This window comes from Pistacia vera, unplaced genomic scaffold, assembly GCF_008641045.1.
Source record: "Pistacia vera cultivar Batoury unplaced genomic scaffold, PisVer_v2 Contig971, whole genome shotgun sequence".
In the NCBI taxonomy this organism is placed as follows: Eukaryota; Viridiplantae; Streptophyta; class Magnoliopsida; order Sapindales; family Anacardiaceae; genus Pistacia; species Pistacia vera.
This window is the reverse complement of record NW_022196858.1, coordinates 408,019-426,239: the sequence shown is the minus strand read 5'-3', so window position 1 is coordinate 426,239 and position 18,221 is coordinate 408,019. Positions and strand designations below refer to the sequence as shown.

The 18,221-nt window shown below is 32.4% G+C and overlaps 1 protein-coding gene and 1 long non-coding RNA gene across 3 annotated transcripts; both read left to right on the top strand.

Annotated features, from left to right (window-relative positions):
- The first annotated feature begins 594 nt into the window (after positions 1-594).
- LOC116121281 lies at positions 595-4,124 on the top strand. Of its 2 annotated transcripts, XR_004126704.1 has the most exons (7): positions 595-803; positions 897-961; positions 1,053-1,737; positions 2,021-2,099; positions 2,288-2,393; positions 2,727-2,848; positions 3,967-4,124. It is a non-coding gene; the product is annotated as an uncharacterized LOC116121281 (long non-coding RNA). The 2 variants fall into 2 exon arrangements; XR_004126705.1 differs by lacking the exon at positions 2,727-2,848.
- Positions 4,125-6,894: 2,770 nt separating this feature from the next.
- LOC116121300 (probable disease resistance protein At4g27220) lies at positions 6,895-14,036 on the top strand. Its single transcript, XM_031407253.1, has 3 exons — positions 6,895-9,981; positions 13,784-13,855; positions 13,953-14,036. Exons 1-3 carry the CDS (start codon positions 6,895-6,897, stop codon positions 14,034-14,036), a joined length of 3,243 nt encoding a protein of 1,080 aa, XP_031263113.1.
- The last annotated feature ends 4,185 nt before the right edge of the window (positions 14,037-18,221 follow it).

Genomic DNA, 18,221 nt, shown 5'->3' with positions numbered 1-18,221 from the left:
CTTTAATCATGATTTCTTTTTTGACAATTCTAGTAGAAGAATCAAACACTACTATAATCTTTCCTAAAGTTAATTCCACTAATAATATTTTTTTAATGATGTAAATGTCAGACAAGAAGTAATCAAAAGATACATACCTCGTCAGCTTGCTTGAGGAGTTTGTGTCTTTTTGAATTGTGATTGCTTTTGATAGCCTGCATAATAACAATATTATAAAACATTTTATTGTATTTTATGATCTGAATTTGGGAACCAAAACTCATTCAAAATCTGTGTTTTCTTGGTCCTTCAAAAGCTAAAACTTTGCCACCACTTCAACATCTCTAGCTCTTTTGTTCTTCTATACACTACTCTTGCTTGTTTTTATCTATGGAAATTGTTTCATTAGAAATTATAGAAACTGATGTTCAAAGCTGGATGTCAGAAGTTGACAAAATCACTGCAGAAGCTGAATTTTTTTTTAAGGATGGGGTCAATGCAAACAAGAGGTGTCTGAATGAGTGGTGCATTAATCCCGGACAATGTAACTGGCACAGGTAAAGAATATATATATATATTTTTTTTGTGTGTGTGTGTGTGTGTGTGTTGATTACATGTTAGAATTGTGTAGCTTTTATGTTGTAATACATTCTGGATTTGTTAAAGGCATTTCATGCAACATGTTTGATGAAATGTTTGTGAGGAATGGTTCCTTGGGATTTGGTGAGTTTGTTGTCAAATGGTTCAATGAAGCATAATTGAAGCCACTGCTTGGAACTGATTGGTTTCCTTGCAAATGAACCAGAATTACAGCCTGGCGTGAGGTAATTTCCAACTACTTGCTTTTATATAGATGTTCTTAATTGGTTTGAGAAGCCTGATTAGTTTATCTTTCTGGTGTTGCAATGCCTAAGCAGGTCAATTAGTGTTTGAACCCGGGCCCAACTTGTTCCTTTACAAGCTTCCATGACGGCAACAGATGGTTTGTATCGGATTGCTGTTTTTGCTTTAAATTGAAGATGTAGTAAAAATTTTTCATAAAATTTTAATACATATTCTGTGTGTATAACCAGATGTATACTGTAATACTCATGCACATAAGGATTTTAGTATAGATTTACCTTGGCAATTTACTTATCTTCAACACTAAGGCTTGGCTTGCATTTTGCCTCCACCGAGAGCAGCTTGCTTAGCTGAAGCAATCTACTCTCATGGCCCTCATGATCTACTGGTTTGGCCACTGATCTAGTGTTGTTGTGGTGCATCTCTTTTTCAGTATTAGTTATCTCAAATTAATTATGCTTTTAAAGTGCTTGATAAATTGTCTCAATTAATTGTTTAATTGCAGTTTATTTAATGAATATGAAGAATATGACTTTGCCAGGACATGAAGCACTGCAAGAGAAAAGGTTGGGTTGAATATATATCTATTGTGCAAGATATACTCTTTAACTCTTTTCTTCACAACCGAGGAAGAACGATTTGAAGATTCAAAGATTTTAAAAACTCATTCCACTTTTTATGGTTAACAATGCTACAATTTCTTATGACTTCACAGTTGTCTAGTTTTCTGGATCATCAATTATTTGTAAGCATGGATTAGACCATATGAAATATTCATTGTGTTCTAGCTTTAAATTTTGGTATGCTTCTAGAAACTTTTCAGGTAGAACTTTCTGAAGGTTGTCTGAAACAGTTCACACATGAGATCCAGCCCTTTCTGAGAAAGCAAAGTGATGCTTTTTCGGTTTAACAAAGGTGAGCTCCATTGCTTTCTTCTGCTTGCTGTGCCTAATACGTGTAAAGAAGAAATGTCATATTTAACTATTAATTTTATTGTTGAGTTATTTAGTCTTGCCTTTGTGGACACATGGTTCACTTTTCTAATTCCTTTTTACTTTTTAATCGTTGACTCAAGGCATCTGGTATGGTTTATGAATCTCCCAACTCTCTTGAAGATTCCAAACATTGAATCTGCATATGTAGATTCTACATTGATTTTAATCACTTTTTACTGGTATTGCCCCTGACCTTCTTGTAGGAATCAGCAAGCCTCTATGCAAAGACGGTGTTGATTACTACTGGTCATTGAATTGCATTATATGTAAACATTCATGACGGTAAGCATATGTTACGTTATTAACATATGCCTTGCAGCATACTTTAGTCCGTTGACATACTTGATTAAGATTTTAATGTTTTTTTAATTGTTATAAGTGAGTGCAATTGCAACAAATTCGAAATTATTAGGTAAAACTGGTCTGCATAAGTAGATTGCACTAATTGATTGATTAATCACCTTCTACAGGCATACACCCTTGGTATTCTTGCTAGGATGTCTCTGTGGAAATATGGTCTTGTATATCGACAGGGTATTGGTCGTGGAATTGGGTCTTACGTAAACATTCAAGAAGGTAACTGGTGAATTCTAATAACTTCTATTTACTTGTATGTACTTAACTGGATTGAGAAGCCTAATTAGTATCAAAGTATTTTTGCTGTAGCTGCAATTATGGAGGAAATTTGTCTCAAAATTTTTGTTTTTATTTGTTAAAGAGCTGGTGCTTATAAGGGTTTTAGTGTAGATTTTACCCTTGCCATTTACGTAATGCAATCTTATGTTTGCCCTGAACTCTGAATGAATTTCTGCTCATATAGTTGTCTTAAGTCTTGCCAAAATAATCAGTTAATCTGAGTCGTCAAGGTTTTATATTTAGTTATATAATTATTTTGAATTTGCTTCTCAGAAATCTGTTTCTATGAAGATGGGAAAGTTGGTTTAAATTAGATAATGTGCTCATAATCAAAGAGGTGGATATAAAATTCAATTTGGTGACAGGGTTACTTGACATTTGAGCATATAACATGGGTAAGTTAATAATCTATTTCCACTGATTCTTCCCAATCTTTCTATGCAAAATAATAATATGCTCTATATTTTGTCATCACCGGTATTCATGCTTCAATCAACTTTGTGCTTTCGGTTTTCTTTAATTTGTTCTTTTGTCACATAAGACTTTGAATTTGCATTGCATGAAAAGAGTACAACTTTTCATGGCTGAAATAGACACTTAAAACACTTCTTGGAAAAAAGGGGGTGGTAAAAGATAAAATTTTATTTGGTCCATATGGGTGCCTAGATTTTAGTTTTATTTTATTAAAAGACAGTTTGTGGCAATGGTTCAACTTGCCATCTTCTTGTCTCTCAAAATATTCTTAAATTTTTAATTCTTTTTGTATTTTAAACTTTACTTATGTATTTTAAAAAAATTATATATATTTTATGTAGCATATATTCAAAATATATAGATAAATATTTTGTGATTACAGAAACGCTGAATTAATTAAAGCTTCTTTTTGTATGCTATATCCAAACATATCTCCAAAAAATTTCATACCATCTGTTCACAAAAGCAAACAACAACAAATTAAAAGGAAGAATTCACTTTGCTTTTTTGTTTTCTTTCAAAAATGTTCTGCTGTGCTTTAATTTGAGAATGAACCCCATCTTTTCTTCTTTTCCAGTCTTTTCCGAGATTACTGGATAAAGAAAATAATTACCAGAGCAGAAGTTAACAGTGAGCTCCTCTTTTCCTTTGGAAAGTCATTAAGGGAAACATTTGAAACTCATCACTCCTATAATACAGGGGAATAAAGTTACATTCACAGAATTTGGTTGGACAGAAAATGGTCTTCAACGTTTTATTTAATTTTCTGGTGTACCTTGATGATGATTCTTTTAAAATTTCATGATTAATTTTTCCAATACTTTAATGTGTACGTAGAAGAAATCTTTTGTTGGTTTGAGATATTGTCGCCTTTAATATATACTGTAATTGTGTTTTGAGTCCAAGAAATTGACATAATTATATTGTCTGTCTATTCTCTAATGATTCATTTGATTATACGAACATGTGTTGAGTTTGTGTTACAAAAGGGTTTTTTATCTCTTGACTGTAAATCTGTTCATTGTTCTTTGAATTTCAGATCCTGCTGCCAGTGCTGACCTTGCTGTGGTCTTAATGCAAGAAGTCATAATTGAATCCAAAGAACGCAATTTCTAGACTAATTTCTAGTTCCTTGCTTTAGTTGTATACAGGGTAAGCTCTGCATTCTCTTTAATAAGGTACATATGTTGCATGTAAAATCACAAAAAATACACTTTATTTAGTAATTTTTATTATAATTAAAAAATAGATTTACATAATAAATCAATCAAATTAAAGTGTAATATAAAATATTTTAAATTTAAATTCTGGTTGTACTTTTAAACTTTTAGTTAAAAGTGGTTTTGGAATTGGCAAAAGTAAATTTAAATATTTTTTAAGAAATTATATATACTCTGTGTAGTATTTGTTCAAAATGAACAGAAACAATTTCTGCTTTTTTACTTTTTTCTGCTTTTAACAATGTTCAATTGAGCTTTAATTTGATACTGCGCCTCATCTTATCTTCTTTTCCAGTATTTTCAAAGATTTTAGGATGAAGAAAATCAATATCGTTGAGGTTTTATAATTAATTTGAATTTGCTTCTTAGAACTCTGTTTCTAAAAAGATGGAAAATTTGGTGTACGATTAAAGAATGTACTCATAATCAAAAATAATTTATTTCATGAAGATAAATATACAAAGGCAATTTATTTTCTTCTTTTCATCTTTTGAAGATCTTTACACGGCTTACTCAAAGTTTATGACACAAATTGGATTGAAGGATGAATCTTACATGAATCCCAATAATCAAAATTCAGTTCTTGAACATTTAGACAAAGTGGGAAGCGTTATTTTGACTTTCTTGTGATTGTAATTCTTGGGGCTAGTGTAATATGCGCCTATGCATTAATAACATATATTGTTATAACTTCGTTTTATTTCAAGTTAGAAATCTCATAGAGAGATCTAACAAGAAGGCTGTTAACTGATCAGAGACCAAATTACCACTGCTCAGAGTAAAGGTACTTTAGTTAATTTTACATTTGGGATATCTTTTGGACTTAATTGAACAATTTTTGCTATTATACTGCTAGCATGGTCTGATGCTGACATTCTCACCCAATATCAATGAACTTATAGTCGAAAAATTGGAGTAGTAGTTGAAATTTTTCCAGTTGACGCTAATGCGAGGTAGTAATATCGGGTAACTTAGATTCTAACTTCTATGATATCACTTTGCCGCTGAAATTGATGATTCTAAAAATCTTCCCCTACAAGTGCTAAATCAACAAAAGGCCTTAGTTGTTGAAAACAATTTGGTATATAACATGTAAATATATATTTAAATTTCTAGAGGGAAAACTCCTTTTAAAATGAGTGGAGTGCATTAAATGGTAGAAGCCCTGTGTTTCCATTCGTGGACTAATTCTAAACAACATTTATGTATTCTTCGTATATTTCTGTACAATCTAAACTTTGTTATATATTTTTTGCAGAGGAAGAAGAAGGATGATCCAAACATAAACTTGCTTTGCATTTTGTCTTTCACAAGACAAGAATGTTCCTAGATTTATTTTAGAAGACAAGAATATTGTATTCTTATGGAACATATATGCTATAGAATAAAAAATTGTTGTAAGGATGGAACCAAACAGCCTTGAGTTGAGAGCAAGCAAAAGTATCATTTCAACATCCAATTATGTATATCTCCCTTCTGCATATATAAATTCCTTCCTTCTTTTTTGTGCTTTTCTTTTTCACTTTTTCAGTAATTAATATTGATGTGATGAATTCGACAATCGACTTTCTTAGTTATACAACTCCTTCAGGATTCAGTAATTGCAGTGTTGTTACTTTGGGATTGAAATGCCTTAAGGAATATTAATATTATTTAGAAATAAGAAATAAGTTAGTAATTTGAATGTAAAATTCAAGCCATTAATTGGTGCATAAGTTAGAGGACATAAATTGGTGAAAGTAAATCAAACAGCCCTGAAGCTAATTAAACCTTAATCAATACAAATTTGGGTAAGAAAATATTAAATTTATATTATTATTTTCTAAAGGATCTCTTATATACACTGCAAAGACAAAATAAAACTTGAAAATTGATAAGACTACTTATGAGCAAAGAAATATAGTTCTTGGCGTTCATGTATATCCCTTCCCTTGCTCTGCTATTCTATTTGGTTGAAGGATTCTTTTTTCAGGATTTTGATTTGACAGATCAAATAATGGTATCATTTTTTCAATTAAGTTTCTCACTTTAAAAGACAAGAATAATTCTTTGGTTGAAGGATTCTTTTTTCAGGATTTTGATTTGAGAGATCAAATAATGGTATCATTTTTTCAATTAAGTTTCTCACTTTAAAAGACAAGAATAATTCTACATTTGGTTTTCAATTTTTTAGAGATCCTAAATCAGAAAAAAGTTTATATAAGAAAAGAACCCATGAGAGCAAAGGCAAGATGAATTGCATACCTTGCTTCGTCTTATCATATAATCACTTTTCTTTATGATTTCCTCTTTCCAAAGACAAGAATATGCACAAAATTAGAGATTCTAACTCAAAAACAATTATAAGAGAGGAGAATGAGCTTGTAATAAGGATGGAACCAAGCTGCAGCCTTGAAACTGAAGGCAAAGGATGGAATCATTCATAAATTTGAAGAACAATACATACAAATTGATTTTGCATTGAAAGGAATCAAGCAGCCTTGAGACCAAAGGCAAAGGATGGAACAATATTCATTATTTCAAGATCATTTTCATTCACTTTTCTTTGCTTTATATGTTTTCCTCCCTTTTTCTTATCATTTCACAACAAACAATAATTGTTTCCTTCATATTCATCTCTTTGTTACAAACTGAGCCTAAAAAAGTTCTCACTAAAACCTTGCCTAAAGTCCTATATTATTTCTTCTTTCACCTTCAAACACTCAAAACATAATTTTCTACTTGTACCCGTAAGAAAAGAAAAAGGCATGGAAATTGTTAATTCTATTGGTGGGAAGGTCGCTGACTATTTGTTCCCAGCTGCTGGCGATCAACTTGGTTACTTGTTTCATTACAACGACAACATTCAAAACTTGAAAAAGGAAGCTAAGAAGCTGGCAGATAGCAGAGGCACTGTGCAAAAGAAAATCGAATTTGCTGAAAGAAATGGAGAAACCATCTTCGCTACTGTTCAAAGCTGGATAGCAGAAGCGGATAAGATTTCCGCAGAAACTGAAAAGTTTTTGGAAGCCAACAAGAGGTGTCTCAAAGGGTGGTGCATTAATCTCAAACAACGTCATCGATTCAGTAAGGAGGCAAAGAAGCATACTCTGGAGATTTCTGATCGGCTCCAGGAAGTGGAAAAGTTTGAGAGTGTGTCTTGTCCTGCTCCTCCGCCTGGAATTATATCGTCATCGAAGTTATTTTCTTCAGGCACTTTCAAATCTAGAAATTCAATTAAGAAGAAAATCGTGAAGGCGTTAGTTGATGATCATAATGTCAGCATAATTGGAATATGTGGGATGGGGGGCGTGGGTAAGACCACACTGGTCAAAGAGATCAGCAAACAAGCAAAAGAAGAAAAGATCTATGATGCAGTAGTGATGGCGGTTGTGTCTCAAACTCCTAATATTGCGAAGATTCAAGAGGAAATTGCAAACATGCTGGGTTTGAAACTGTCGACTGAAATCGAGTCAGGAAGAGCACGATCCTTGTGGGAGAGAATCAAGGAAGAGAAGCGGATTCTTGTGGTGTTGGATGATATTTGGAGAAGAATCGAATTGGATGAGATTGGTATTCCTTACGGTGATGACCATAAAGGTTGCAAAATTGTGATCACTTCTCGAAGCAAACTTGTATGTAATCAACAGGATTGTCAAAAGGTATTCACAATTGAAACGTTATCGAAACAAGAAAGTTGGGTTCTTTTCAAGGAGATTGTCGGCGAGATTGTGGAAAACTCTGATATAGACTTAATTGCAAGAGATGTAGCTGCTAAATGTGGTGGCTTGCCAATTGCAATCGTGACTGTAGCAAGAGCGTTGAAGGGAAAGAACAAGCATGTCTGGAGTGATGCAGCACGACAACTTAAGAAGTCCACCCCATCAAATATCCCAGGAATGGAGAGCAACATTATTTCATCTCTGGAATTGAGCTTCAATTATCTCGAGACTGTGGAGGCAAAATCACTTTTCTTATTTTGTAGCTTATTTCCAGAGGATCACAAAATTCCAATTGAAGATTTGGTTACATACGGGATCGGATTAAGGTGGGCTGAAGACTTCGATGAGAAGATAGAAGATGTCAGAGATAGAATATTTGGTATTGTAAGTACCATCACCTCTTCTTTTCTCTTAATTGATGATGGTGAAAAGTTTGTTAAAATGCATGATGTTATCCGTGATTTTGCGTTAACGATAGCTCCTAAATACAACCATAAATACATGGCGAAAGCTGGCATTGGTTTACAAGAGTGGCTAAATAGAGATACATTTGAAAATCTCACATGTATCTCATTGATGGCAAATAACATTAGGGAGCTGCCTAAAGGGTTGGAATGTCCAAAACTACAGGCTTTGTTACTACAAGAAAATAGAAATTTGGTTGTCCCTGGTTGTTTCTTTCAAGAAATGAAAGATCTCAAAGTTTTAGATTTGAGCGAAACTGAACTCTTGTCATTGCCTGACTCACTTTCATTTCTTTCAACTATTAGAACACTAAATCTTAGTGCTTGCAATTTGGGGGACCTATCAGTGATTGGAAGTCTAAGTAAACTAGAGATTCTTAACCTTTGTGATTCTTATATTGAAGAGATCCCCGTATCCTTTAACCAATTAAGTAATCTCAGATTATTAGATTTGAATAATTGTTGGTGGTTAACACTAATACCTTGTGGTGTTATACACTCTCTTAAAAAGTTAGAGGAGTTGTACATTGATAGATTTAAGCAATGGGAATATGAAAGTGAAAATTTGAAAAGCAATGCCAGTCTTGTTGAGTTAGAAGCCTTGTCCCGATTGACTCATTTAGAGATTTCTATTTCAAACCTTGAACTCTCACCAAAATTATTTGTATTCCCAAATAACCTGTCCAAATTTAAATTAGGAATAGGTTATGGTAAACTTTTTGAGCCTTTTTCGGATGCGAGTAGATACTCAAGAAGTATGTATGTCTCACAAACCAACATTTCAAAAATACATGATTGGGTTAACGGTTTGCTCAAAAGAACTGAGTATCTAGTTTTAGAGGAAATTGGTAATTTAGAGAGTATTAGCCATAACCTAGTTGAAGAAGGGTTCAATGAATTGAAGTATCTTGATATCACATCATGTGATGAGATAAAGTATCTCCTAAATACATTGGAATGGACACCAAACTCAACTTTCTACAATTTAGAGGAATCGTATATGTATTCTAACCCCAACTTGGTTGAACTATGTCATGGACAACCTCCAGCCCCATCTTTTAGTAAATTAAAAATTTTAAGAGTGTATAGGTGCCACAACATGTTAAATGTTGTACCAAGTCTACTCCAAAGCCTTATTTGTTTGGAAGAAATAGATATAGATTATTGCAATAATTTAGAGGAGATCTTTGAGAAGAAAGAAGCTTTGGATGAGGAGTTAGACCACACCATAACCTCCCCAAGTTTGGGAAACCTAACTTCTATAAAGATAAGTTCATGTCCTAAATTCAAAAACTTCTTCACTCCTTCCATTGTCAAATGCCTGGTGAAGCTCAAAAGCCTTAAAGTGTGGTTTTGCTTAACAATAGAAGAAATAGTCACAAATGAGAAAGGAGAAAAAGAAGCATCAATAGATAGGATAGTGTTTCCTAGTTTGTACTACTTGGAACTTGGATTTCTAAAGAGCCTTACTTGTTTTAGCTCTGGATCATATACTATTGAATACCCAACATTGGAGAGGCTAGAGATAAGTGAATGTGGAAAAATGAAGACCTTTGGTTATGGAGAGCAAGCGACACCCAAGCTTAACGAAGTGCTTGTGGGATATTGGAATGAAGAACGTTGGAATGGCAACTTGAATGCCACGGTGCAAGAGTTGTTCAATGAACAGGTATGTAGTTAATGATGAAAGAGCTACATTACATGTTGTAATTAATATTGTAAAGTTTTACCATTTTGCATTGATGATCTTCTCATTGATGCACTTTATTTGAATTAAATGTATATAAATATGACATTCAATTCAATAGAGTAACAGTATATATTAATACAAATTGATTTGTGTTTAGATTAAAAGGAAGGAATGAGCGTTGAAGGAATCTTTGGATAACGGTGACCAAGTTGAGAAAGTGATGTGCTAACAAAGGTAAAGTGTTTTAAGATTTGAGATTGAATGAATAACTTTATCAACATTCATGCCTAGCTAGTTGCCAAGAGTTTCCCAACCCAATACACTTTTTATATGCAATCTGTTATGTATATCATTATGTCAATTATACAGAAAATTGTATATAAAATCTAATGATTATTTTTAACATAAAGATTCCCAAATCAGGTAACAAGTTTATTTATTATATAAATGAATATGCCTCGCTGATAAATTGATTTGCATAAATTTTCATAAACATTTAGTTTAGTTAAAAATTATAAAATAATAGTTTTGTTTTTATTTACTATATTATATGAGGGCCCCACGTGTCTCCTTTCCCAACTTTTTCATTTTGATTTCACCTGCATTTCAACTTTTTATAATTAAGGATATTTTAGTATTAAAATTATATGCTTAGCTTGTTAATATTCACATAATAAGCTCAATTTATTATGTGAATATTGTTTTTATTTCTTTAAAAAAAAAAAATTATACATTTTAAATATAATCTCATTATACTAACTATGTGATAATTTTTTATATCTATATTTAAAATTATACATTTTAATATAAATTTATAGGGGTGCTATTATTAATAAGCTTATTATTTTTGTAGATGACGCGACATGAAGATCAACATAAAATAGAGAGTGAAATGGTATGAATCATAGTTTATCATATACTATTATTAAGTATTATTGATCAAATAAGAAATTGTGATAATTTACTTTGCTTGATTGTTAATTGATTGTATATTATTCACTCTTGCATGGATACTGTTTTATTTTTATTTTTTAAACAAAGCTAATTTTAATTATCAATTAAAATTCACAGAAAAATTCGTTTATACCTTATATTAGATTTTAGGGTATTTTAGTAATTATTATTTATGTAATTAATTTTTATTGCCAATCCTTCCTAAAGTACTATCACTTTTCAAAATACTTTTACTAAGACAAGTTAATCATGTAAAATTCTAGTAATTAAAATTAAAATCTCTTAAATTAAAAAATGAATTTTATTTTTTTCATTTTTTAAATTTCTAAGTGATAGATTGACTTTATTGGACACCTCCATAAAATCTAAATCATTAATTTCTTTCTCGAAAAAAAAAATAGCACCTTAAAATTGATAGGACTAATATAATATATTATATATATATATATATATAATATATAATTATAATATATTATAATATAATATATATATATATATATAAGGAACCCATATATTTAATTTCTTTATGTTAAAACTTAAAACACGAAATTATATATAAAGTACTTGAAAACGCGAAAAATGAACCTCTTCTCCATGTTTGTCTAAAATAGAAAAACAAAATAATATTTAATACTAATACAATAGATAAAATTACTTTAAATATCTTATTTTGTTTGTCTTGAAAATATGTTACTTTAAATATCATTTATTTTGTTGTCTTGAAAATATGTCTCAAATATGTTAATTTATTGATTTTTTTTGTAATATTGTATTATAAACTAATTTAGAGTGAAAGTTTTTATTTTAAAAAAGAGAAAAATAAATTAAAAAACTGAGAGAATAAATTTTTATTACTTATTCAAAAACAGATGGAATAAATTTTATTACTCTCCGCTTCACGCGCCGCGCTCTATCACTCCTCTGCGCGACACTATCACCACCACCGTCAAGTCGCCCTACTTCAACCACTCCCGGTGAGTTCTTGTTTCTTCCACTCCGGTTCACTAGATGACGACTCGCTCACTGACTCCGGCGCTTAGTCCTTGCGATCCCGTTGGAGATTGTAACTTCTGTGACGGAGTGATTGGCACGGTGAAGAGTCGATCTTCCTGTTCAAACTCTGATTTCGGTCTGGATGCTTGTCATAATCTCTCCCCTTCCCTTGGTAAAGCTGCTCTCTCAGCTATTTTGTGTGTAAATGTGTTTCATGAAGTTGAAAATTGTCACAAAGCCTATAAAATTGTAAACATTGGTATTCTCTTTTAAATTCTTTATATCTCCTTTTCATGGTTAATGAAATTCACTCTTGAGATGTTCTGTTTTATTAGTTGGTGTATAAGGACTTTTCAGGTGGGTAATTATTGCTACTTCGACTTGGGCATTCAGACTTTCGTTGCTTCCGGTTGTTATCTTGCAACTTCTTAAGCGCGAAAGATGGAGAGTTATCTCTTAAATGTAAGTCTGCTTTTTCGTTTTACTTGCAATTTGTTTGTAGCTCTAGTTACTTCTGTTCTTTGGAGTTCTCGTCAGTACACATTCGCTAAGAATAAAACTTGAAAACACAAATGCAGTAGAGTAAATTCTGCATATGCTATTTCTTTCTTTCTTGAAGGTGTATATCATATAGCGATAAGGTGGACCGAAGAGGATATCTAGATTAGGATTTGTAAAACCTTATAATTTGTGGAATTTTAAAGTTATGCTAAATTACTGGCTTGTTAATAATTAATAAGGTTGTCAAGCGACATGAACTATTAACAATTAAGTTTAGTTGGCTTTTTGCCAACTTGAGTGTAGATGTGTGTAGAATATTGTTGATTTTTTTGTTTTTGCTTCACCTTGACGGTATGTTGTGGTGTCCCTAAAGCCTGTATCTGATGTATAGACTCCTGTCCATGATTGTTTTTTAAAGGAGTTGAGTTGGAGTAGGAGTAGAAGTAGGTTTTGGGGGTCAATACCGTTAAGAGAGAAGGAGGAATGATTTCTCCTTGAATTGAAGGTTTCTTCCAAAAATTCGTCTATCTGATGCTCAATGTTGTATCATTGTCTTTGATGCCATCATCATTGGTAAGGGCATTTATGCATACAATGGTCCGTGTACCAGTACAAGCTTCTGTTTCTGTTGTGCATGTGTTTTTTTTGCAAGACATTCCAGTGAGGCTGCAGTACTTATTGTCATTTGTTTGATATGTGGAGATATTTATTCTTCTTTTCCTGAATAGAATTATGAAATTCAACTTGCCTCAGAGGTTAGAGTCGTATGTAATTCTAGTCATTGTCCTCATTAACAGTTGGATACTAGATCATTCTCTGGAATTCTTGCAGGGTCATCTCCCTCCCCCTTTCATTGTTGTTCATATATTTAATTTGCAATGAATTTTGTTACTCTCGTATGCATTTCTCATGGTGCCTTTGCCATTTCAACCACCCCAGTCAAAAAGGAGTTTCATTGATCAAATTTCACTTTTTCAGAGAAAAACAAAAACAATCGGGTGTCCCTCATTTCTGTGGTTCCTTGCCTCCTTGTCCATCCAGGTGATACAGCTACATATATGTGTAAATAACTTTACCTTTCTTCTCTCCCATCTCAAACTTGAACACCAGACCTCGAAAGAATACACATCTCCTAGATGAAAAAATATATATAGATGTTAGCCAGTTATTTTTGTACTATTATTGTTTTCTTTGCTTTTTATTCTTTTGGTATTTTGATCTGTTTGTGTTCTGTCCTTTAGGCGGAAACTTTAAGCAACAGTAGCCTAGTATCTAGTTTGGTTGAATAAATTTTATTACTTAGTTTTTTGTTGTGTTTTGTTCAAATCTTCAGGTCCCATGTTTTATGTTAGGTTTTACCAGTATTAAGAGAATGTCAATGGAAGGTCATCCAGGGTTTGATTGTGTTAGCACTAATTTAGAACTAATTAATTATTTTATAAACTATAACAATCCAAAATTAAGTCTAAATAAAATCTCCTAAATGCTGATTGTTTTTGTAGGAAGAAGAAGACGAAGAAAAAGAAGATGAAGAACTTCTTTTGAAAGATATTAAGATGTTGATGCAAGAGATTGTAATAATTTGATTTGCTCTATCATTCATATGATTATTTTGTATATATATTTTTTACAAATATTAATGGTGTGTGTAAAAGCTTTTATATTTATTCTTTGTAATTCATGCATAATCATTTTTCTCTTTTCTCTTTTTTATTGTATTTAGTCTTATTTAAGAGGTAAGGCTCATTACGTCCCTCTCTGTTTAGATGTCATCATTTTTTTTAATTAATAAAATTTTCCTCGTACCATCAAGGTTTGCTTAAAAAAATTAATAATATAAGATTTTATTTATGACATAATTGAAATTTATTTATTATAAATTGGGTATATGACTAACCTTATTGTCGTGAAAGATATTTAAAATCAAATATGTTATTGTATCCGATTCACATGAGAATATTTTTCAATCCCACATGAACTATAACTTCTTAAAAGTTATTTACTTATATAAATGAATATGCCTCGAATGTGATAACAAACAAAACGTAAGTAGACATGCATTCAATCGAAAAACTCAAGTTTAATTTCTTTAGGTTTAAACCTAAAATACGAACAGTTATATAAAGTGAGTTAGTAAACGATGTTTTCTAGCTGACTTAAACAGAGAGTTCATCACTTTCTTACGGCGCTGAGACATCTGCACTACTACAAAATAACTATATATAGATATATAAGAGTGAAACTTAATATGAGATAGAACAAAAACAGTAATCAGTTCTTCATGTTCATGTTTTTCTTCACTTCCTCAGCATGTTGTTTGACGGTTTCCTTGGAAGCTTCAGCAGTGCCCATCAATGATTCTTTAGCTTTCTGAGCTGTATCCTTAGTTGAGCCCCATGCTCCGTCCACTGTTTGTTTTGCCTTCTCAATAACATCCTGTGCTGTTTCGCCCACCTTTCCACCCATTTCCTTTGCATTTTGATTCATCTACACACATTTTTTCACCAATTACACGCTTAGAGAATCTGGGAAAATTCAACTCAATTCAAGTTGCTTTATGTTCACCGCGAGAAACATGGACTACCCCGACACACGATGGGCGTTGGCATAACTGTTTCCTACGTCGACGTCTACCTACTCTGGCGGAATATGTAGCTCTGGAAAGCTAAGTAAACTTGAGATACTTGACCTCTCCAATTCTGATCTTATTGAGGAAATCCCCATATCCTTGAGTCAATTAACTATTCTCAGGTTCTTACATTTGAATTCTTGTTGAAAGCAACCATTTATATCCCGTGGTGTTCTACCCTCTCTTAAAAAGTTAATGGAGTTGTAAATAAATCCCAGACAACGTAATCTACTCAATGAACAGATAAAGAATAAAGTTTATGCTGTGTTGATTATATGTTAAAATTGTGTAGTGTTTTGTGTTTTTATACTTTCTGGGTTTGTTAAAGGCATTTCATAGAACATGTTTGATGAAATGCTTTTGAGGAATTGTTTCTTCATGCAACATGTTTGATGAAATGCTTATGAGGAATGGTTCCTTACGTGTGGTGTTTGTTGTCAAATAGTTCAAGGAAGCACAAAAAAAAAGTCACGACTTTTACTTAATTGGATTCAGAAGTTTAATTAGTTTATCATTCTGGTGTTGCAATTCCTGATCAGGACCTTATTTAATTTGTTTTTGAACCCAGGCTCAGCCTCTGCTATACAAGCTTCCATGACTGCAACAGATGGTTTGTATCTTCCTGCTTTTGCTATTCTTTAATTTGTTTGTTCTTTTGTCACACATAAAAAACTTGGAAAAAAAGATAAAATCTTATTTGATCAATGTTGGTGCATAAACTTTAATTTTTATTTTATTCTTGTCTCCTGAAATAATTTAAATTTTAATTCTTTTTGAATATTTACCTTTTATTTAAAAATGGTTTTGGCATTGGCATAAATGAATTGAAATATTTTAGAAGATTGTAGACCATTGAATCATAAATTAACAAGTTTAAATTTTATCATCTGTAGGAGAATTAACATTATAACCTCTACCCTATGTTCTGTAGTGTTATTCCCACAAATAAATATGTTGTAATTATAAGAAATCCCACTAGAGCTGGTCATGACCAGTCCCAAGCAGACCCAGGCCTGGGCCTGTTTGGGACTGGGACGGTCCTAGGCCCATGAGCAATTTAGGACTCGGACCGGTCTTATGGGCTTGGAAATTTTTTTTTTCCCCCGATTTTTTTTTTATATTTTAGGGGCGAAACAAAATTTGTAGGAGGTTTTTAGTATTTTTCAGAGGTAAAATTTTAAATTTTATAAATTTTTTAGGGCTTGGAGAATTTTTTTTAAAAAAATTTTGTAATATTTTCTTTTAACCCATAATTTATGTTTACTCTCAAATTTAAGGGGTTATAGTAATTGTATAAGGGATTGGGCCAGGCCCGAGGACCCAGTGGAGGGATTGGGCCCTCCTCCACGGGACCAGGTCTTCTAAGACCGAGTTTTGGATTGAGTTTTTGGACCCAGTCCTAACTGCCCATCTCTAATCCCACGATAGTGGTTGACCGATGTACATGTTGGCTAGTTTTTATTCTTCACAGGTTTTTTGAAATTGAAGATAGGGGTTTGAATGCCTAATTCCCAAGTTGGTGGAGATAATTGTTACGTGTTTGTAATTTAAGGGCATTATATAATATAATATATATATATATATATTATATATTATATATATATATATATATATATATAATATATGTTTTAAATAACAACCCAAAAGTGTCAAAGTTGATATTGGCTACCATACGAAGCCACGAATGGGCTAGAATCCATTTGGGGTCTTTGGGGCATTCTGAAAATGTAGTTTGTTAGCTGGGCCATTGGAAAACACTGGGAGAGTTTAATGACCCATTTCAGGTTAGAAATCTCATCTATAAGAAGATTGCTCAGAGTTTAGGCATTTTCATTGAGTAATACATAGTTACCGAAAGAGCGCATCGAATTCATGTACCAAATGACATGGTATGATCCTGACTGTCGATAATATTAATTCATAATTAATCGACGGTCAGGATGTGTCACGTCTTCGATGTATAATTCGGTGTGCTCCTTTCGGTAACTATATTATTTTCCTATTACATTTGGGATTCTTGCATATCTTTTTCATAGCCTCAGTCTCAAGTGTTTCTACAGTCCTAAACTCAAGGAATTCTTGTATATCTTGTGACTTTTACCCTCGCTAATCTAGGATGTCTTTTTAATTTAATTGAAAAAGTTGGTTGCTATTACACTGCTAGCATTCTCTGGGATTGGATTGACACCCTCACCAAATATCAATGAACCTAAAATTTGGAGTAAGTGTTGAAAAGTTTCTTGTTTAGGCAAATAGGAGGCAGTAATATTGGGTAACTTAGATCCTAACTTCAATGATATCACTTTGACAATGGATTGCCGCTGAAAGGCTTCGCCTACAATTGCTAAATCAACATAACATAGAGGCCTTAGTTGTTGAAAACAATTTGGTACTTAACTATCATTTTCTATATATCCAATGTGTCAACAATCACATATATGACACCGACTGCTGCTTTTTATTTTATTGAAATCTCTACAGGGAAAACTCCTGCTAATAGACGCTCTAAAATTATGAGGATCTCCATTGAAATTTGCAGTGCCAACACTTTTGATGGCACGCATTGGATTTTATAAAGTGACTGGACTGCATTAAGTGGTAGAAGCCCCTTTGTTTGGTGAGTGGCAACACAATTTCCGTTAATGCAGTAATTCTAAACAACATTTACTTGCAATTCATTTGATTTCTTTTATATAGGATATTGAGTCTTTTAGCATATGTGGTTAATGCAGATGTTACTCTATGGTGTTGATATAGTACGCTATTGAATATGGTCACTAAGTATAATGCAGACTTTTCGTTCTATCGAATTTTTCATGACTATTAATATATTCACGATTTGGTAGAAAATGTTCGTTCTTGTTTCATTAGGCAATTAGCCTGAATCAAAATAATCATAAGTTGGAGTGACTGACTAGCCTAGGATTATATGCAAATTATCAGGATTAACTCAAGGTATCAACCTGTACCTATTAGTTTGTTTTAACTCTGAACTAGTTAATCTTATAGAGGGAAGAGGTAATCATTGCTGTTCAATAGGGTTCTTTCAAGAAATAAGTTGGTCTATATGGTCATTTTTAACTAAGATGACTTTACTTTTGCATTGCTGCAGCAAGGAGACTTGTGGCTTGACCCAATACAA